The sequence below is a fragment of the Staurois parvus genome, unplaced genomic scaffold, assembly GCF_062004578.1.
Source record: "Staurois parvus isolate SC_StPar_1 unplaced genomic scaffold, SC_StPar_1.0 ptg000258l, whole genome shotgun sequence".
NCBI classification, from domain to species: Eukaryota; Metazoa; Chordata; class Amphibia; order Anura; family Ranidae; genus Staurois; species Staurois parvus.
The window spans coordinates 5,301,622-5,325,102 of NW_028318054.1; the positions used below are offsets into that span (position 1 = coordinate 5,301,622).

General features: G+C 39.6%; 1 protein-coding gene across 4 annotated transcripts in view; it reads left to right on the forward strand.

Annotated features, from left to right (window-relative positions):
- The window catches only part of MAGI3 (membrane associated guanylate kinase, WW and PDZ domain containing 3), a 489,943-nt gene extending 468,886 nt beyond the window's left edge, over nucleotides 1-21,057 (forward strand). For 3 of the 4 annotated variants that reach the window (XM_089681065.1, XM_089681066.1, XM_089681067.1), the window contains 2 exons: nucleotides 11,205-11,343; nucleotides 16,620-21,057. In XM_089681065.1, coding sequence (XP_089537191.1) covers nucleotides 11,205-11,343; nucleotides 16,620-18,232 — 1,752 coding nt within the window. In that variant the 3' untranslated portion in view covers nucleotides 18,233-21,057. Of the gene's footprint in view, nucleotides 1-11,204; nucleotides 11,344-15,403; nucleotides 15,495-16,619 lie in introns of all 4 variants that reach the window. The other variant, XM_089681068.1, reaches the window with a different exon arrangement.
- The last annotated feature ends 2,424 nt before the right edge of the window (nucleotides 21,058-23,481 follow it).

The window sequence follows — 23,481 nt, forward strand, 5'->3', positions numbered from 1 at the left end:
CTTAAAACCTTGTGAGCACTATGAAGACCTTCACACCTCTGAAAAGCGATCAAAAATGTAAAATAAAACACTAATAGTTAAACTAAATAAGTGCATACATATACCCTATGAAGACTCACCCTTCTAAAGGGCAGTCAAATTTAAAAAAAAAATGAATTGAATAAACTGAGTACAGTAATCATAAATACATGTAAGAAACTGTAATATGTGGTCATATATAACCTAAAATTTCATGCATTATCTATGAGCCCTATGAAGAACCTTACACCTCTGAAGAGTGATCAAGGTTGAGGATAGGTCAAATCTCAATATACATAAAGGTTAGTAGAAAACTTTCAAAAATAATAACAAAAAGTCCTAAACAATAACAAATAGACATAAACCATAGTCTATAAGTGTGAGAAGAAAATTCCACAATCGATGGTATTATTGTAGACAATGCTGTTAAATGCAATAAACTTGCTTCAACTGGTCAGCAGAGTGTACACCACCACCAAAGTAATGAATGGAGGCTTACCAAAAATGGAGACCCCTAAATTACAGGGGGTCCCAACCAGCTTTATAATGTAGAGCACTGGCAGGCTTCCCGTATCACGCCCCAAGCATGGAACTTCCCGGACTCCAACAGTGTCTATTGATTTCAAGCTTCCAGGGGCATCAGCCAGGAATAGTCTATACATAGTTGCATTGGTCCAAGCTGAACCAATGTATCTAACATTATTATAGCCATGCTTGAAATTATTATTTAAGGGCTTATTCACACCAGATGCACTGCGGGAATGCATGCAAAATCTTACACAGCATGAAATCACGCTGCCTTCTGCAAACACGCATGGGTGCCATTAATTCTCAATGCTACCCCTACACATCTGGCAAACACGTGTGCGATTGCACCTGCCAAAACACATGGTACCACAGTTTTGGTGCAACAAGTGCCTGCATTGTAAAAAATGGACTGACTTAGAACACGCCACATGGGAACGTGCAAAAAAAAAAATGCTCTTGGACACACCTCATTGTCGAGCCCTAATTCAAACTACAGTAGTACTAAATTTGTGAAAGTCAGTTTATCTAATGAGGGCAGGACAGACCTGGAAAGTATCTTTTTGAATCTTTTTTGTGCTATTCAGGTATTCTTTTGTGTTGTTATTATTACTTGTACTTGCAGCAAACAAAGGTGCTGTGCACAAGGATATTCTTTATCCTTGTGCACAGTGGCCTTACTTTGAGTTGTAATAAATCTTGAAACCGTAATAGCTTTTCAACCAACAAGACCTTTGCGGTTCTGTGATATCGTAACAAAGTCAACTGTTGCCCCCGTTAAGCCTGCATTTGCAGTGGAAGCATTATGGATATATTCTAGAAAGAGTGTAAGCTCTTGACTTGTTCAAGGAAAGTCATGTTTGTTTTCTTGCATTTTTGTTATGATTTTAAATGGATTTTGACCTTAGAATTTTGTCTGTAAATCGTGCCCAGTAATAGTTTTGATTTTACCAGTGCTACTGAAACCTTGCCAGCCCACAATGTATATACTGCGTCCAGCGCTTGAAGAATGTCTGGCTCTCATATGTTATAGGAAGCTAGCAAGAAATTGAACCCACCGATTATCAGTTTTGATGTACTTTTTTTTTGTGGTTACAAACGGTTTTATTTTGCAAAAGTAAACTGTAAAACAACAGTACATTTTCAAATGATTCTTACAGCAAAAACAAGGCACTATTGAAAAATACAATGCAGAAAAGTATATTAACATAAAAAAGAGAGGAAATAGAAAAGAATAGATTGCAAGTACATGAAATATGTAGACAATAAAGTAGGCTTAATGATACACCTGTCAACAGTATATGCCAGTCAACCTTCACTTGGAATGTTGTTAATCATGCAATAAATGTCTACAATCCCTCCATGATTCCCATTTTTTATCAAATAAGTGCATCCCATCCAGTAAAGTATAATGAATACGTTCCATGAGCATCACAGCATCAACCCTGTTTAAAACAGAGGCCAAGGGTACAGCATTGGACTTCCAATGTAAGGCAATAGCCCATAAAGTGGCAATACAAGTTTTGATTACTTTTACAGACTTAAAGCTGAAATCCGGGCTAACCAAATATTTTTCAAATTCTAAAGGGTTGTGAATTCTTACTTGAATCATAATGTCATTTGTGTCTTTCTTCCAGATCTGTGCAGGAAACCAGCATGAAACAACCCCTGCACTTTGCCTACTCTCAGGTCATTCCTGTAATAATAAATCATTGCTGCTCTGTCTCCTTGTGCAGGGTGACTGGTCTTGTCTCTGCCCACTGATGTAGTTTTTGAAGGTGGATGGGCCTGCTGGTTCCCTCCCACAGCTCAGCTCTCTGTGCAGGCTATGTACAGCACAATAATGATGTCATTGCTACGTCTAGAAGGTCATTGACTGCACACAAAGCATATTTAAAGAGGATCTTTGCCTTGTTGGAAAAAAAAATAAAAGCCAGCAGCTACAAATACTGTAGCTGCTGACTTTTAATAAAAGGACACTTACATCTAGGAATCCAGTGTCATCCTCACCCAGACCAGTCTTCAGTCCAGTGCCACCAGTGCCAGCTTCCCACTGCGCATGTGCGAACCACACTGCGCTTTGTGAATGGCCCTGCAGCCTTCAGGGAATTATGGCATATCACAGAAGGTTGCAGGTACCCTTCCTTGCCCAGTCCCCCCCCAAAAAAATGCCAAAAATGAAACGGGAGGGTGAAGGGAATATAGTGAGACTCCCTTAGGGTCCTTTTACATGGGTGTTCCGTTTTTTTTCATCAGTTCAGTAACATTTTTTCAAATTAAAAACAGATCAGTTTACATCTATTTTTCGTCAGTTTACATCCGTTTTTCATCCATTCCAGATTTTTTTACAGAAGAAAAATGGGGTTTTCTTCCGTTTAAAAAGACAGATGTTAATGGATACGGACATTAATGGATTTAAATCCGATTCATGGATTACATCCGCTAGTCCATAGAAATACATGGGTGTCCGTTTTTCATCCGTAAATGGACAGACATACGGAACTCCCGTGTGAAATAGGCATTAAATTTCCAAAGTTCTTTGTGGCCATTGAGAAATGTATTTAACTTAAACTTTTTTAGCCTGGAATTCTGCTTTAAGCTCACCATACATGTCACAATCTAACTGCACAATCTTTGTAAAATCAGCTTTCAGCTAGCCATAAGTGACTAAAATGTTGGTCAATTCCTCCTGCATGACCTCAAATTCAAGGAGTGGGTAGCCCTGTTGGCACTACTCTGCTCCACAAACGTTAATTGAAAACTCGAAGAAGCCAAGTGGAAAATGAATGGCCAAGCGGTAACTACATCCTGTTAGATGCAGTCACTTTTCGGGTACTCAGACAGCCATAGATTTCTGCAACTGTCGTAATACAGTAGCGTCAGATTCCTCCATTCACGCTGTTTAACTTGGTTGGGGAAATCAAGTGATTTCTCTTTTTCAGCCGTCCATGTATGGCTAGCCTCAGATTTACCAACACTATGTAACATGAGTATCATTCTAAACCAGTGGTTCTCAACCTTTCTAATGCCGCGACCCCTTAATACAGTTCCTCATGTTGTGGTGACCCCCAACCATAAAATAATTTTTGTTGCTACTTCTTAACTGTAATTTTGCAGTGAGAGGAGTAGTGCCACATCATTGATGTCAGTGGGAGGAATAGTGTCCCATCGTTGGTATCAGTGGGAGGAATAGTGTCCCATCATTGGTATCAGTGGGAGGAATAGTGCCACATTGTTGGTGTCAGTGGGAGGAATAGTGCCCCATCATTGGTGTCAGTGTGGGAGGAATAGTGCCCATCATTGGTGTCAGTGGGGGGGGGGATAGTGCCCCATCATTGATTCTAGTGTGGGGGGGAATTGTGGGGAATTGTGCCCCATCATTGGTGTCAGTGGGGGGGGATAGTGCCCCATCGTTGGTGTCAGTGGGGGGAGGAATAGTGCCCCATCGTTGGTGTCAGTGGGGGGAGGAATAGTTTCCCATTGTTGGTGTCAGTGGGGGGGGGGAGGAAATAGTGCCCCATCATTGGTGTCAGTGGGAGGAATAGTGCCCCATCATTGGTATTAGTGACACCAATGATGGGGCACTATTCCTCCCACTGACACCAATGGTACTTACCTTGCTGACTCCTGCTCCAGCCTGGGCTCGCTCCCTCCCTCTCCCATCCACAGCCAGCATACCTGGCTGCAGCAGCACCATCTGCACGCTACAGACACTTACCTGTCAGCTGTCTTCCTTCTCCGGCCGCTCCCTCGCTCGATCTTCGCGCTGATGCTCGGCTCCTCCTCTCCAAGCTCCACCTCCTCGCCGGTGATTGGCTGCCTGTGTGCCTCTCCTGAGCTAAAGTTCCAGCGGCCAATCACTGGCGAGGAGGCGGAGCTGTTGAGTGATCTCGGGGATGTGGCCAGATGACAGGGGTGGCATGTCATCCCGCGCACACATCGCGGTCCAGGGAAATGTGGATGTATCTGCATATGGGTGGACCCGCCTGGAGACTGATAGAGGAGCGGTGTCTCGGTTCCTATGACCATCGGAAATATGTGTTTTCCAATGGTCTTAGGAGACCCCTGTGAAAGGGTTGTTCGACCCCCAGGTTGATAACCGCTGTTCTAAACTATCCAACCAAACTGTATCTAATCAGACAGGCCCTTGCCCTATATTGTTGTTGGTGGAGCTAAAGCTGGCCATACACTATACAATCAGATTGTACAATTACTGTATTATCTTCTTTGGACCAATCTCCTTTACCAATACTATGTAATACAAGCACACACCTAAACAAGTCATACATTTGTGAACCCAATCAGGCAAGCCCTTTTACTACACAGTTGATGGTAGATCTAAAGGAAGTTGTACAATCAGATTGTATAGTGTATGGTCAGCTTAATGTGTGTGTGCACTTTAGATTTAGGTGTACAACATTTATGGCAAATTCGAGTAGCAAGCCAAGTCAGGTTACTCTCTGGCTTTTCTGGAAACTTACTGTATGTTAGAAAGCCCTCTCTATATACCTCTTTGTAAGTATTATAAAAGTACACGTATTTATATTGGTAAGGCTTCTTACATGCATTTTGAGTGGAATTTCAAGCTTTTGTCACATGATGAAGTGCTGTGCAACCTCCCTCTCATATCCCTCTTTGTGTGGGCAAGGCTGCATTGTGCTTGGAGAGAATGCAATGGTTAAACCGAGAACAGAGATTCCTACATCTTGGCAGGCTGAGATTCAGGTACTTTCAGGATGAGAATGCTGAAAAAGACCAGCACTAGTATGTAAATTTGAGGTAGGCTGTGTCCCCCGAGTCAGTTTAAATTCAACATTTTCATGTTTGACTGCCGTCTACCCTGAACATGGGCTATTAGCCAAAGTGAATTGAAATTACCTTTAGTTAGCTGGAACAAGAGAATATGCTCCATTCACGGACCAGCAGCAACCATCAGGCCAAGGTTTCATGTGCGACTGCACAACTCTCCACGCTGGAGGTGTGCTACCTTTGTGCTAACTGTATTGATGTATAATACAGCGTTGCACTGGTTCATTTTCTTGCATCTAAGCAATTTTACATGTAGAAAGATACTGTTTCTGTAGTTATGTATCATATTGTCTAGGCTTGCTTTTGTTAAAGCGAACCATCATCCATGAATATCACTCCCTTTCTTCTGCCTCCTTCCCCATTCCTCTTGCTTATCTAGATTTTTTTTTTTTTTTTTAAAGAAATAAATGTTTTTTCTTTTTTTAGTTTTCCATGCTTCACTTCCTGAATCCTTGCCTAGGCAAAGATGATGTATCCAGCACGATATCTGTGTATACTGTATCTCATGCATGCGCAGACACAACTTGGGTCTATAACCCTGGTAGAAACCCACAATGTGTCTATGTGTGCTCAAGATGACGCACACTTGCACAGCAGGTCTCTGCCAATCTATGGGACCTGTCAGAGATCCATGGTGTTTCTTTAAATGCATGTGGGTTTTTATGTGATTTTGGGCATGCACAGCCATGCCATGAGTCTCTGCTTAGGTTGCATAGACCTGGCAAAGGCCCAAGATGAGTCTGTGCATCTGCAAGTAACAGTCCATATTCCCATCTCACATGTTCTTGGAATGTACTCTCAAAAGCACTGGGTGCTGAAGCGACCACTAGCTGGATACTGGAGCATGCACAACACAATATCATAATGGGCATGATATTGACACAGCTCCAGATGATCCACATTGGCTCACAATTGATATGATCCAGAAATATTTAGACAGAATAAAGGTGAATAAAGCACCTGGACTGGATGGCATACACACACAGGTCCTACACATCACAGAGTAGTTAACGTTTTGGAGTCCTGCAGGACCCCTTCATTAGGCATGGGACATTTGGACTTATTTGAAGGTTCATGGTGTGTTGGCACGTATTTATATTGTGTTGTGCATGTGCAGGATCATTTCAAAATGGCGGTTTGGGATCAGAGGGTATTTTAGCTGCCAGGAAGACTACCTTAGACCTCATGGACTAGAAAACGTGTGTGTGTGTGTGTGTGTGTGTGTTTGTGTGTGTACATATATATATATATATATATATATACACAGTGGGGCAAAAAAGTATTTAGTCAGCCACCAATTGTGCAAGTTCTCCCACTTAAAAAGATGAGAGAGGCATGTAATTGGCATCATAGGTAGACCTCAACTATGAGAGACAAAATGAGAAAAAAAAATCCAGACAATCACATTGGCTGATTTGGAAAGAATTTATTTGCAAATTATGGTGGAAAATAAGTATTTGGTCACCTACAAACAAGCAAGATTTCTGGTTCTCACAGACCTGTACCTTCTTCTTTAAGAGGCTCCTCTGTCCTGCACTCATTACCTGTATCAATGGCACCTGTTTGAACTTGTTATCAGTATAAAAGACACCTGTCCACAACCTCAAACAGTCACACTCCAAACTCCACTATGGTGAAGACCAAAGAGCTGTCGAAGGACACCAGAAACAAAATTGTAGACCTGCACCAGGCTGGGAAGACTGAATCTGCAATAGGCAAGCAGCTTGGTGTGAACAAATGAACTGTGGGAGCAATAATTAGAAAATGGAAGACATACAAGACCACTGATAATCTCCCTCGATCTGGGGCTCCAGCACTATGTTCAAAACGCACTGCACTTGTGATCTACAGCGGGTGTCGGTGCAATGCTAATGACACTCCAAACGCAGAAGTACCATATAATCTGGTTGAATGGGGTGAAATCGGTCTGCTCCTGAATCGCATGTGAATCGCACAGGAACACACAGCACATTCCTGTGCGATTCATGGTGTAAAGTGGCCCATAAGCCAGAAAGTAGATGCTGACCCTGTAGACTGCCTAAACAAAGATGGTGCTGTCCGTATGGAGAATAATGCTAAGGGCAGTACTGTGATCTCTGTGAGAAGGGGGGAGTGTTGCTTATAGATTGTATAACATGCTTACACTTAACAAAAAAAATACAAGGGCAGCACAGTGGCTAAATGGTTAGCACTTCCGCCTGGCAGTACTAGGGTCGTTGGTTCAAATCCCAGCCACGGCACCACTTGCGTGGAGTTTGCATGTTCTCCCTGTGCCTGCGTGGGTTTCCTCCGGGTACTCTGGTTTCCTCCCACACTCCAAAGACATGCTGGTAGGTGAATTGGCTCCTGTCTAAATTGTCTCTAGTATGTGTATGTATGAATGTGAGTTAGGGACCTTAGATTGTACACTCCTTGAGGGTTAGGGACTGATGTGAATGTACAATATATATGTAAAGTGCTGCGTAAATTGACGGCGCTATATAAGTACCTGAAATAAATAAATATGATGCTAGGTTCCCTTTAGGGGTTAATTGCACTATTGGTTGGGGGAGCAGTGAAAGCACATGGTTACTGCCCCCCAACTACTTTCCCTTTAGGTGTAAAGGCAGCAGTAATGCTTTACTTCATGGCTGAGGCAAGAACTATACCACCCTTTGTGTTCGGTAGGCACTATCACCCATGGGACTATTCATTCAAGTGAATTTGGCCTTTTTGCAACAGCCCTGCAACCATGTTCAATGTGCATGGTTGTGATGTCATAGTCTAGCATTTAGGGGTTAAAACAGGTGGTGAGGAGGTGATACAATGCCTCCTCACTGCCTTTCAAACGTTTTCTGAAGAGCCAGCTGAATGCAGATCGCTTTTCACAGAGCAAAGTAAATGAGGCCTGAGAGTCTACTTGCCACAGTTCAGTTTCTCTCCCTGCAATCTTCCTGCAGTTTGAGGAGTTTTACTTTTCCTGTTGCAAATCGTTAATGTAAAACATAATGTCCACAGCACATGGATGGGAAGGCATTCCTTTGTTGAGATTTGAGAGATAAATGAAACCATAAGCCAATTCAAGCCACTGGTATGAAGCTGAATCTGAAAAATAGTTTGATTTTGTGTTGATTGTTCCCTTACCATCATATTTTGCAAGAGCGGCACTATTTCTAAACGTTTATTTTCTCTTAAAATGTCACAAATCTAGCTAAGTGTTTTCCCTCTATATATAGTGTACTGTGTTGCTATATCTAGAACGTGTTGTATTTTTATACAGGTGAACAAGCATTGACTGATTTAACATAAAGGACATTGCTTGCCAATCACATTGCCTACTACTGTGAGCTGAGTCACTGCCTTTCTACTCACAGTTCAATAAACAAACGCAAGCCAAACCTAAAGCTTTTTTTTTTTCAAATATTTTTTTATTGACGCTCCAGGCTTTAACTGACAGTGTGAGCAATAGGGGAAAAATGACAGGAACGGATGCTGGAAAATCTCATAGGTCAGCAATCTGCAGGCAGAAATCTTTGATAAAAGACGTGTACAGTTTGTAGAGAATGACTTCTTATATACAGTCAGGTTTTATGAATAGTGCTACATCAGGATCACCAAAACAACCATTGCCATTATTGTGCAGCTTGTCAAGGCCGAAACCGCAATTATGACTAAGCAGAGCTGAAAGGCTGTAGTTTCAGACTCAGCCAGTGAAACAAATGTGTTTATGTGTAATGGAAGTGCACTCAGCCATTGTTTCTTCCCCTCAATACAATTTCCACTTTAGAAATACCAATGGTTTTAATAGTAGTATCTTACATTTTATTTACTTGCTCTGAAGAGCATGAGACTAACTCTACACTGTTGGTTGGTGCTATTCACATTGTCTTGTCATAATAACCAAAATAATATCCCCCATTAGATTCATAATGTCTCATTTGTAAAAGCTAATGGTTAGGAAAAAAAGACTTGCTGTCCATTTTTCTAAACTGCACCAGTTTGGGCAACACAGTTATATTCGTCCCATAACTCTTGAAAAACTGAAGGCAGACATTTTATTATCCTCTAGCTCTGTCAAGCCTGACAGAGTTATAGACTGAGCTTGGTGGGCTGAGTTATCCCCTGGATTCTTATGTATCTAGAAAATTCCAACATTGCGATTTCTTTGTCATAGTTCCCAAGTATGATCCTGTAAACTTTGGTATCTTCTGGATTCTTCTGTATCTCGGATACTCCAAAAGTGAGATCTGCTTGCCATATTACTCAACTGTCTACTTGTAAACTGTTATCCCCTGTAATTTTATGGATCTAGTATACTCCCAACAATGAGATCACCTTGCCATGATCTTCAGCTGTCCCCCTGTAAACCTTGGTATCCCCTGGAGTCTTCTGTATCTAGGATACAATGAGATCTTCTTACCATAGTTTCCGACAGTGTACCTGTAAGCTTGGGATTCTTATGGATCTAAGATACTCCAACAGTGAGATCTCCTTCCCATAGTCCCCAACTGTTTAACTGTACACTTTAGTATGGTCTGGATTCCTATGTATCTAGGATACTCCAACAGTAAGATCTCCTTGCCATAGTCCCCAACTGTCCACCTATAAGCTTTGGTAAACCCTGGATTTTTATGTGTCTAGCATACTACAAAAGCTAGCTCTCCTTGTCATGCTTCCCAGCTGTCTACCTGTAAACTTTGTTCTGCCCTGGAATCTTATGGATCTAGAATAATCCCAACAATGAGATCTCCCTGCCATAATCTTCCACCTGTATGCTTTGGTATCCCCTGGATTTCTATGTATCTGGAATAATCTCAACAATGAGATCTCTTTGCCCTAATCTTCTGCTCTCCATCTGTACAATTTGGTTTCCCCTGGATTCTTATGTATCTAGGGCTCTCTAACAGTGAGGTCTTCTTACTGTAATTCATTATTGTCCACCTGTAAACTTTGTAATCCCCTGGGTCCTTATTTATATGGGATACGTAATAGTGAGATCTCCTTCCTATAGTCCCTGGCTGTCCACCTGTAAGCCTTGGTTTCCTGGGATTCTTATGTATCTAGGGTACTCCAACACTGACATTTCCTTGCCATAGTGCCTGACTGTGCACCGGTAAACTTTGGTAACCCCTGGATTCTTATGTATCTAGGATACTCTAAATGTGAGTTCTCCTTGTCATGTTTTCCAACTGTCCACCTATAAACTTTGGTATCCCCTGGAATCTCAACAGTGGGATCTCCTTGCCATAATCTTCTGCTGTCCATCTGTTCACTTTGGTATCCCCTTGATTCTTATGTATCTAGGACTCTCTAACAGTGAGGTACCATATCTTACCATAGTTCTTTACTGTCCATTTGTAAACTTTGTAATCCCCTGGGTCTTTATGTATCTGAGATACTCAATAGTGAGATCTCTTTTCTATACTCCCTGGCTGCCCACCTGTAATTTTTGTATCTCTTGGATTCTTATGTATTTAGGGTACTCCAGCAGTGAGATTTCCTTTTCATAGTTCTCGACTGACTACCTGTAAACTTTGATATCCCCTGGATTCTTATGCATTTAGGACATTCCAGTGCTAAGATCTTCTTGCCATAGTCCCCCACTGTCCACCTGTAAAACTTGGTATCTCATGGGATAATTGATGTTTGTGTACTTTTACCTGCAATTATTTTTGGTTACAAGGTCTATTTAAGTGTATTCATTTTCAACCCGTTCAAATCCTAGGAGCTCCCAGGGATGTACTATGGGACCCCCAATGATCTTAACCATAGGTTGTGACTGACTCTATCTTTACTGTAGTCTGATTTTAGTTTTCCCATTGCTTGTCTAATTATGTCCTCTCTGACCTCTGTTTTTCTGGTGTGTCTTTCAGGTTGGGGACCAGATAGTGGAAATTAATGGAGAGCCCACACAAGGCATCACTCACACACGGGCCATCGAACTGATCCAGGCTGGTGGAACAAAAGTTCTTTTGTTACTGAGACCAGGGACAGGGCTTATTCCAGACCACGGTGAGTATTGTATTTTTAAATGTAGTACTGTACTTATGGATTTTTCTTCTAGCAGGTTGTTGGATTACGAGATTGAAGAAACATGCAGTGGTGACAGCCATTGTGAGGGCTGCACCATTGCTAATAGGAATATGCAGGAATTTGTGATATTGCTTTAACATGAAAAAAAGTACCTAATTGTTAGCGTGCCAAGCCAAAAAACATCAGCTGACAAAAAAACTGCCTTCACTGTGTGTAGATGACAAGTATGTTTTAAGTACATATTTGGATGTTAACTTTGCATGATTGCGTGTATAAAAGGATTTTTTTACCATAAAGTGATTTGATGTAGGCTGTGAATACGGAGTGTGAGGCAACTAATGCCAACTGCCCTGCCATACACCCTATGCTGGTGATCACACTAGTTTATCACCTACAGTGGGTATAGAAAAGAATCACCCCTCCCCCCCTTTCAAATAATAACATTGTTGTTTTGCAGCTTGAAATGAAGACAGACACAGTTTTTGTGTTATTCAGCTGTATTTACTAAGTGCAGCTTATAACATTCAAGTGAAAGATATAACACCAACATGTCAAAAAATAAAAAACAGAATCACTCAGTTGGGAAAAGGATCACCACCCCTCCTAAAAATGACTTGTAAACTCAGTCAGGTGTAGCTAATCATCTTCTCAATGGCATACAAAGCCATTTGACTTTTAACTGTGATCAGCTGTGGTCATTTTGATTAGCTCAGCATGAAAAGCGCTTTCCTGGAGTATTTGCAACTGCAACTGAAGCTAGCCATCAACTGTGGGTGGCAAGACACTGTCAAATGATCTCCGGGATAAAGTTTTGGACAGGCACAAGACATGAGAGATACAAAGAAAAAATTCAGAGGCTTTATCAATGCCTAGAAGCACAGTAAAGTCTACTATTAAGAAGTGAAAGGTATTTGGTACAACACAGACCCTCCTTGGATCAGGACGTTTCTCCAAACTGGATGAAAGAGCCAGGAGGCAACTGGTCAGAGATGCTACCAAGAGGCCTACAGCAACTCTGAAGCCGTTGCAGGAATGTATGACAAAGAGTGGTCATTGTGTGCGCATGACATGACAACAATGTCGCACATTCTTCAAATGTGGCTTGTATGGAAGGGTTGCAATAAAAAAGCCATTCCTCAAGAAATGCAACATGCAGTCACAGCTGAGCTTTGCCAAAATGCACCTTGAAGATTCTGAGGCCACATGGGAAAAGGTGTTATGGTCAGATGAGACTAAAATTGAATGATCTGGCCTCAACACTAAACGATACGTCTGGCAGAAATCCAATCCAGCTCATCATCCAAATAACACCATTCCTAGAGTAAAGCATGGAAGTGGTGATATTCTGTTATGGGGGTGTTTCTCTACAGCAGGGACTGGAGCACTTGTCAGGATAAAAGGAAAAATGGAAGGGGCAAAATACCTTCAAATTCTTGAGGATAGTTTGCTGTTCTCTCCCAGAAAGTTTTCAATGGGAAGAAGATTTACCTCCCAGCATGACAATGACCCAAAACACACAGCAAAAATGACAAGGAGAAAATGGTGAAAGTCCTTGCATCACCTAATTAGAGCCCAGACTTAAAGGATAAGTTCACCTTTCATAACATGTTACATGTTACACCCATATTCAGTCTTAGCGGCTGCCCTTATTCAGCCTTAGTGGCTGTCGGCTTATAGTTCTCAAAACATTTCCATGGCACTGTGAGTGCTCTGGTGGTTTATTGATTCTTCCTGTCAATATATCTGCTTGCCTGTACATCACGTACAAGCAAGCACATATACTGACAGGTCTGCAAGAGACCTGTATAGCACTACTATGTATGATCTACTGATCGCTGGTGCAATGCTTTACAGGATTCCAAAACAAAAGTTATAAATGCATTATTTTTTTACCTAAAAAAAAGTGCATTTATTATTTTTTGGCAAAAGGTGAACTTATTCTTTAAACCCCATTGAAAATCTGTGGAATGACTTGAAGAATTTAGTCCATAAATGGTCACCATCAATATTACCTGAACTTGAGCAGTTCTGCAAAGAAGAGTGGGCAAATATTGCAAAGTCTAGATGTGCAAAGTTAGTAGAGACATCCCACCAAACTAAAGGTTGGTATTAAAGCAAAAGGTGGTTCAACAAAATACTGACACAAGGGGGTGATTTTTTTTCCAACTCAGTGATTTAGTTTTTAAAATTTTCCTGACATGTTGGTCTTATCTCTTTCACTTGGATGTTATAAGTTGCACTTAGTAAATACAGCTGGATAAAACAAAAAGAGTGTCTGTCTTCATTTCAGGCTGCAACAAAATGTGACTACTTTTAAGGGGGGTGATTCTTTCCTATACCCACTACACATGTAAGTGATCCAGCTCTTCCAGGTAGGGGGTGCCCCCCCCCATTTCCCCCTCGCTCCATCTGTGTTGTGATTCACAGGTCCCGGTCAATGATTTATGGTTGACACCTGCTGATCGCCTGTGTCCGATCACAGCACAGGGCTCTGTGCTTACAAACAATACAGGGTTCTGTATACAGCACAGCGATGTGGCTGTTTATTCTCCCTGCAGGGAGAAAAACAACCACATCTATCTGGTAGTACACCACATATCACACACATTGCCCATTGTTAGGGTCATAGTCAACCCTTTTATTGCCCCTAGATGTTAAGTCCTTTCCAGCCAGTGTCATTAGTACAGTGTACAGTATTAGCACTGATCACTGTAATAGTGTTACTGTTGGTGGCAGTGGCAGTTAGTGTACCCTCAAGCCAGCGTCAGCTAGTTCCAGGTTTATCTCCACAGTCCCAATATAAGTTGCGGATCACCACCATTTCCAGTACAGCATCATAGCTGCATAAATTCATATATATATATATATATATATATATATATATATACCATAGTTTTGTTTACCAAAAAACACGTAGCAGAATAGCTACACCTCAAGAGCTGTTTCTGGCCAGTTCAGTTGATTGATTTAAAAAGGCCTGGATTCTTTCCTTGGAGTATCAGGAAGGATTTTTCCCCTGTTGGAGCAAATGGGATCATACTTTGCTGTGGTTTGTTTTGCCTCCCTCTGGATTGACTGTGGGTATAGGATTGTATAATTTAAATTTTTTTTCCTTATTTTTTTTAACCGGTTGAACTGGATGGATTTGTTTCTTATTTTTCAACCAGACTATGTAGCTATGAATACATTTTGTACTAAATTTATGAAGAAATGTTATTTTTTTTATTGGATAACTTTTATAACAAGAAGTAGAAAATATTTTTTTTCTTCCAAAATGTTTGGCCTTTTTTCATTTATATAATGAAAAAAAAACAGTGGCGATCAAATACCACTAAAAGAAAGCGCTATTTGTGTGAAAAAAATTATGTACATTTCACTTGCATACAGTGTTGCATGACCGTGCAATCTCCATTTAAAATAACACAGTGCTAAATAGCAAAACATGCTCTGGTCATGAAGAGGATAGAACCTTCCAGAGCTCAGGTGGTTAACTTGAATGGGTAACATTGTGCCCACCGAACATAGCAAGGGTTTAATTCTTTCTTCAGCCACAAAGCAAAGTATCATGGCCGCAGCAATTTGGTGAGAAGTGTGGATGCTTGGCACAGAACATAGCCCTGTAGAGTGTCAGGTTCTGGGAATGTGTAAACTCATTTACGCATATCTGTAAAAAAAAAAAAAATCCTGTCTTTTAAATATATTGCATTTCTTTTTTTTATTTTACTGGATTTAAACGTTCATTCATGTTATTGTATTTATTATATAACAAGAAAATGAAGACACATTATATTATTAGTCGTTTTGCTAACAATCTATGTATCTTGTCTCTGTTTGGCTGTTATTGGCAGCTTCTAAATATCACAGCAGCAGCCAAGATGATTGTGTGTGAATATCTTGGCAGATTTTGCATATACAGTGACCTAACCTGTGTGCAAGCATTCCTGCCACACATTGCTAATGAACGCCCAGTGTGAACTGTTGCTAGCTATGCCTTGGTGATGTTGGAATTCTGTTCCAGGCTTTTTTTCCTTCTCCTCAGGTTTGGCTCCTTCCAGCCTCTGCTCCTACGTGAAATCTGATCAGCAATAAGGCTTTCTCGTGCTTTTCTTGGTCTTTCCCTTAAAGATTTGGTAAATGTGCATGCCTCTTGATTCAGCTTTTTCACATATTCCTCTGTCTTCACTGTGTCTTGTCTGCTATAGCTGCCTTTGCTCATTAATATGTATGTGCATGCATGGCTTAACCAATCACATTTAAGTGGCAGTACAGGTGCTGCTAGCCTTGGAGCATACACCAGGTTACAAATCGCTTTAATTATGAAATGGAGTACACTGTCTGCATCATATGTCTTTAGAATAAGGATTATCTTCATGCCAAACAGTTGTCAAAAATCTGTGAGGTCTTTCAATGTGTTTATGTGCATGAACACACCCTACTGCATGAGTGTATGTAATTATAAATATATAGATTGCCTTTCTGGCAAACTGTAATTCTATAACCAGCAAAGTCTGTAAAAAGTTGAATGCATGTAGGTTCAGCATTTCTACAATATAGACACTTTAAATTCACTCACCCTGGATCAAACCATTAAATCGCCTACACGAATCACATTACTAATCCGTGCACGCATGTATGTACTGAAGAAAAGAAAATCACTTAAGGGGTTATCCAAGATGAATTAAAATTACATCCCAGCAGCCGCTGATAGCTAACCCCTCTGCCCCCCTTTCCCTTAAGATACGATTGTTTATGCACCTATAAGATTGTCTGGCCAATATAATATAGTCTGACGTCCTGAAGACTTGTCTGTGAAAGCAATGCAACCAAAAGTGTGCTACTCTGTTATTACATGTTGGGGTGAATCTGTGATTTATCCTGGAATGCCTCTTGAATGTTGCATGCAATCATTAATTCATTAATTCCATTATCATTTGTCCACTGTTGCAATACTTGGTGTAGACATTTGTATATGCTGTAGAATACAATGTTTATATAAAAGATGATAAAAAATGCAGTTCACTGTCCACATTTTAAGATATCACATTGTATTACCTCATTTGGGGTTTGTTGTCTTATAAGTGCATGTTGCATCAACTGTTTTATGCTGGATTTATGTTTTATCGCAGGATTATCTGTATTTCTCCTGCATGAAAAATGAGTTGATAAATTACAAGTCAAAAATGTCTCTTATTAATCATTTTATTTGGTTAAAGTTCTTATTGATTCTAATTTGCTTATCCTGATTATTTATTTAGATGATCTGGACAATACTTCTCCAACATCTGCAAATGTAATATATGATGACGATTCAGCATTTTTGTCAACCTCATATGTGGATCTAAATCCTGGAGTTTTTCATTCAATGGAACCTGATGAAGAAATTTTGGATGTTCATGAGACTGAAAAAATGGTTGATATACAGCAAACTAAAGATATTACAGATTTGCCTAATGTTAACATTAATGAGAGCAAGTCAGAACAGCTGGCATCTTTAGTTAACAAGGACAAGCGAAGGCAAAGGTCTGTGAGCCCCAAAAGCTCATCCATAAATAAACCATTTGAATCTGGGAAAGAAAGCAGCACAAAGAGAGGGCGTTCAGCAAGTCCCAAGAAGAGTGACCGTAATATATCTGAAAGACACCAGAGTTCCCGACATACAGATTCGAAACGCACACACAAAGATATCCGAGAAAGATCTTTGAGCCCCCGAAAATCATATAATAAAACAGACATTGAAAATGATGTTAGCAATGATAAAGACAAAAACAGGGGACACAGACAAAGAGGAAGATCTGCCAGTCCCAAAAAATCTTACAAAAAAGAGGAGAAAGTGAAACTAAGTGTTGAAGTTGAAGATGCATCAAAAAAACAGCAGAATACACTTAATGCAGATCAATTGATGGATAAAAAGGACAAAAGGTCAGTTAGAGAAGATGGAGTTGAAAAGAGTAAGAAAACTGAAAAGCATGAGGGATCCAAGAAGGACATGAGGGAAGACAAACATAAGAGGGAGGAGAGGGAAGATAAAGTTAGGAGTGAAGATAAATCCAAAAGGCAAGAGAGAGAGGAAAGACACAGGAAGGAGGACAGAGAAGAAAAACTTAGAAGAGAGGAGAAAGATGACAAACACAGAAAAGGAGACAGGGAAGACAAGCAGAGACGAGAAGACAGACACAAAAAGGAAGAGAGGGAAGAGAAAATCAAGAGAGCAGAAAGGGAGGATAAGTACTGGAGGGAGGACAAACATAGGAGGCAAGATAGAGAAGAGAAACCCAGAAAAGAAGGAAGGCAAGAGAAACCTAGTGGAGAGGACAGAAACAGGGGAGAAGGACAGGAGGAGAAACTAAAACGGGAAGAGAGAGAAGAAAAAATCAGGAAACACATTGGGTCAAAAAGAGAAGATAGGGATGAAAAATCCAAAGTAGATGTCCGAGAGTCAAAAAATTATAAAAAAGTGGACGAAAGACCTGAGAAGTCAAAGCGAGAAGATATCCCCCATGGTGTTAATGACAAGAAAACCACAGACCAGAAAAGTAAAACTAAGGAGGAAAAATCTCAAAGAAATATCACAGCGCATGAGCAGAAGAAACATGAAAATGAAACAATGAAAAAAGGAGGCTCTTCCAACGTTAATCAACAAACTCAAGAACTAGTCCTAAAAGCTAAGCAAGCAGAAAAAGACCCTCAAAGTGAACAATCTGCTTTTCATCATGAGCCACAAATCAAGAATCCTACATTTGAAGCTACAGAGAAAACCAAAGATGAAGGAGCATCAAGGACAGCAGGAAAGAGATCACTGATAACTCCAGGACCATGGAAAGTTCCCAGTCCAAATAAAGTTGTTGAAGCTGACGTATTGAATATATAGACAACTACTCCACATGCTGCCAGCTGAGTTCAGCTTATGTATTTTAGACTTCAAAACCTTAACTTGCATGAAGGATATTTTGGATTTTGCTTGCAATGAATGGTCTTCCACAAGCTTGAGCTCCGTGTTACTCTATGAAGGTGTACTGTCGCACTTTTGGACTTCGTGCTGCTACAAATTACATTGGGACAGTGTTGTACAGATCCTAACCATGCATATATTTACCTTTGCCAATGTGATCATGACTCCACTACTTGTGCCAATTTTATCTTCCTGTTCAGTTTATTTTCCAATGTCTGTGTAAAGTGTAAACTTGTCTTTTACATAAGCCAAAAAAGGCCTGGTTGAAATATTTGACTAGCATGTTGCATGTGTACAAACTGTAACAGAACATACAAGTTATTGATGGTCAAAGAAAGGACTATATGTGGCATGGTGATCTAAACAAACCACTGACATTTTACTCCTGTGTAAAATAGCCTCCCAATACACACATATACAGAACAGGAAGCTTTTTTACAAAGAACAAATTGGGGTCTAGTTACCATCTAGTTTTCTACTTTTAATAAGAGCTTATCATAATACCTATATATGTACTTCAGCAGATAGGGCAGAAGAATACCTTTTGCTCCAGTCTGCTCCTTTCTTAAATGAGTTTTATTATGATACACATGACTGAATACAAAAGAACAAAAGAAATATTATATGCAGTAAACTGAACAGCATGTATTTCATGGGCTTTTGAAATGATGATTTTAAATAGCTTAATTATAGTTGCATGGGAAGAAAAAAGCTTTTTCAGGTCAATGGAAAGCAAAGTGTGACTTGGGTGAAGAAAGATTGTAACTATTTAAAACATCTTGTATAATTTGTGAAAGTAGCACTCTGTTCAGTACACAATGCTAACGCCAATTGGCGTCTTTTGACTAATAATGGATGCTTCTATAAAGGTACAATACAAAGTAAATAGTACTGGTTGACAATAAATGATAGAAGAATGTTGACAGCTGTGAATTTTACCACTTCTATTCACAAACTGGAACCTTGTCATCTAGCATATATTGAACAAATATACTTGCAACCAAGAAACATATCCCACATTTCATTCTGTAACATCATTGCAGCTAATTCACTGAAAATGTTGATCTTACATGCACATCAGCATTCAACAAGATGTCTGTCATATTATGTTTACATAATTGTGATTCCATTAGTGTCTAGCACCTCTTGCCAGGACTTGGAGTCCTGCAAAAAGGTCATAGTTGTCATTCAAGGTAGCATAATTCATATAGAATTTAGTTTGCGTAGAATAAACTAGATTGGCTGTAGATAGGCAAGCATCCTTTGTGACCATAACATTTGCCCATTTTTACTACGATCGCTGTGGTCTAGTACCAACCACAAGAATTGTTCCAATACAACCCTTGATGGTGGCATTACTTCCTTGAGATCAATCAAGCTGCATATCCATAACAGAGGGCTTGTGTGTGAGATATTCTTGTTGCCCCGAAGAGCCAATTGGTGTCTGCCTTTCCTTTTCTGATTTGCACTGACAGCAGCATGGAGTGTTTGTGTTTGGGCAACAGACAGCTCTCACATTTAAGCCCTCCACAACATTAGTAAAATAGTTGCTTTAGCTTAATTCATGAATTGCTTGAACTGCATGTGTCATGTGAATTTATTTTAGGTTTGTGTGAGATTCAGCTAAGGATTCCTTTTTTTTCTTTTATTTGAGGCTTAAATATATCTAACCTATAATATATGGAAACAATCTTACATGCTATTTAAGCCCCTTTTTAGATGTGTGTGTGTGAGCTATGATTGGTTGCTGAATATAAGCAGAATGGCCCACAATTCTGGTAATCAGTTAAAAAAAAAAATCCTTTTACACATTTTGGTGGAGGCTTCTCTCATAGACACAAATTGCTATGAAATAAACTTTTCTTTGAATTCATATTCCAGCACACTTTAGGAAACGACCATAATGTTCAACAGGTAATTATATACTTTAACACCACAATGAATTTGCTAGAACACTGTCCTTCCCACAACAGAAAATGCTCTTATGTTTGAAACGGGGTCAGTCGGTGCGTATCGTTTTTTTTTTGTGGCACCATATGTTAACGTTATGAAATCTCAAACAGCTGAAGCCCTGGGAATGTTATTTTGTTCCAATGTATTGCTATATACCTCTGTCCTTCAGTTTTGTTATGGTGAATGTTGTTCTGCTGCGCTTAACCCTTTCATTACTAAGGAGTGGAGAAAATAATACATTGGCTCCTCTAGCAACCAAGGGGTTAAACCATATTCAATGCACCCAGCTCATTACTGTGATTTGATCTATTCTCTCTTCATATACTGTGATACTTTTCCAGAAGTAAATCTTTCTCGAAGGAAATGTTTTTTTTCCAATTCTGTATGAAAAGTTGCCTTGAAATATTAAGGGAATCAAGAATAGATTTACTGGTTGTAAATGTCTAAATATTGTACAGCACCTATAAATATATACATATATCTTTCCAAAGTATAGAATAGATCTGTAAAGCAGTTATTATTTTTTATATATAGATATACATATATAGATATATAAGAACAATCCAGTCAATGGCCTTCAGTTCTTGCACTGTAAAATATTATAAGACAAATTGCTGTATAATTTTGTTTTATTTTCCAATAATGCATTATATATATTGTATGTGTTCAGCAGAAGCATCCTCCAAAATTAAGAACTATTTTGCATTAAAATGAATACACAGAGTTGCTTTGACTTTTGTTTTTAAGACTCTAAGCAGGTTTACTAAAGATTAAATTACTGGTGTGCTTTATTTGTCTCTTTTTCATGCAGCAACCGCACAATACACTTATTTAAACAAGAATTAAATATTTATTACTGCACGATATTCCATTCACAGTTGGACAGAATTTGATTGTATGAGGTTGTAAATTGCATTAGTTAGGATATTTAGTGAAGAATGTCAAATCAACATTAAAGTTTACTCAATGAAATGAAAATCTACTTTTGTAGGATTTTAAGCTGATTATGTTATTATTGTAGCAATTTTATTAGGATAGTATGTCACAACAAAATAGACCTATTACTATATGGCAGCATATTAAACCTATGTCTGAACAAATATAGCATGTAACAAATATGTAAAACAGTCACTGATATACTGTGCTGTACTCTCTTCTATATATCAATCTTTTTACATGTTTGGATAAAATTATCTTTGTATTGGCAGATATACATTCACTTTACTGGTAAGAAGCATGCTAGGGTTATGGTCCATTTTGGAGGTTGCTTTGTATATCTCATAATACAGCAACCCATTGTTTTCCAATTAGGTAAAGTTCAATAAATGTCTTAAGGGTCCTTCCACATGGGCTTTATGATCAGGTCCACCCTTCAGTCTTTCATAGTAACATAGGTTAAAAAAGATACAAGTTCATCTAGTTCAAACAATAGGAAAAAACATACATATAATACCTCCATATACACAATCCTATACCCACTGTTGATCCAGAGGAAGGCAAAAAAAAAAACCCTTTAAAGTATGCTCCCATTTGCTTTAGCAGAGGAAGTATTCCTTCCTGATCCCCCAGGAGACCATCAAATATTCCCTGGATCAACAATCTCTGGAGTTAATGTCCATTTATTTTTTTTTACACAATCTACTGAGCTGGCCAGCACTAGTTCTTGAGGGGGGTTTGTTCCACATTTTCTCATCTCTTACTGTGAAGAAGTCTTTCCGCTTGTGGTCAAATCTCTTTTCCTCCAGATGTAATGTCAGCAAGGAATCTGTTCATAGCCTGCCCTGGTTAAAAATAAAGTTCTGAAGATTCTGCACTGACTAATGACAGCAGCTTCCCATTGCATCAGTTCTGATGGTACATAGCCTTGGGCTGTTTAGTGCAATTTTTAGGTGTGCAGACCATTACACTGACCGGCGTGCACAGCAAGAGAAAATTAGACGTGGGGTGCTAGAGATAGCACACTATAGTTTATGGAAATGTGAATTTAGCCTTTATCCGGTCTTTTTTTTTTTTTTTTTTTATGTGGGTCTATAACAATAATTGGAAAGATACCTCAGGTCAATGGGTACCTCAGGAGCTGCTTATCATCAATCTCTGTCTCAGGTTGGGACGCCAATGAGCTGTGAAAGCAAAACTTGAGGTGAGTTAATGCTCCATGTTTGGGTAAAGAAGCAATATGTGTGGCACTGCAACAAAAAAAAAAAAATAGCTGCTTTCAGCAGGAGGGGTGTGAACATATACAACAGCTGACACAGGGAAAGTTAATTAGCTAAGACCTGTGGAAATTCTGTTGAACAAATAACAGGCCCAGTGAAGGCCGATGATGACCAGTGACCAAGGTCATCTATGTCCTCTAAAAGACAAGATTCTTCAGAGCACATAGCAATGTGATATTATTACCAAAAATATTTTTGAATTATAGGGGTCTATTTTCAATGTTTCCACATAAGATTCACATCATTTTTTACTTGAATCATAGGTGAAAAATGTATGAAATGGGTGAAATTTGTGTATTTCTTGGGTGAAAACATTGATAAATAGACCCCATAGTTTCTACTTTTGTAGTGGGAGGACAAACCAAATGCTAGTCTGCCTTATTTATAGACATACAAGTGAAACTTGAAAAATTAGAATATCTTGGAAAAGTTAATTTATTTCAGTAATGCAACTTAAAAGGTGAAACTAATATATGAGATAGACTCATTACATGCAAAGCAAGATAGTTCAAGCCGTGATTTGTCATAATTGTGATGATTAGGGCTTACAGCTCATGAAAACCCCAAATCCACAATCTCAGAAAATTAGAATATTACATGCAATCAATAAAACAAGGATTGTACATAGAACAATATCGGATCTCTGAAAAGTATAAGCAAGCATATGTACTCAGTACTTGGTTTGGGCCCCTTTTGCAGCAATTACTACCTCAATGCGGCGTGGCATGGAAGCTACCAGCCTGTGGCACTGCTGAGGTGTTATGGAAGACCAGGATGCTTCAATAGCAGCCTTCAGCTCTTCTGCATTGTTCGGTCTCATGTCTCTCATCTTTCTCTTGGCAATGCCCCATAGATTCTCTATGGGGGTCAGGTCAGGCAAGTTTGCTGGCCAATCAAGCACAGTATTCCCACGGTCATTGAATCGGGTTTTGGTGCTTTTGGCAGTGTGGGCAGGTGCCAAGTCCTGCTGGAAAATTAAGTCAGCATCCCCATAAAGCT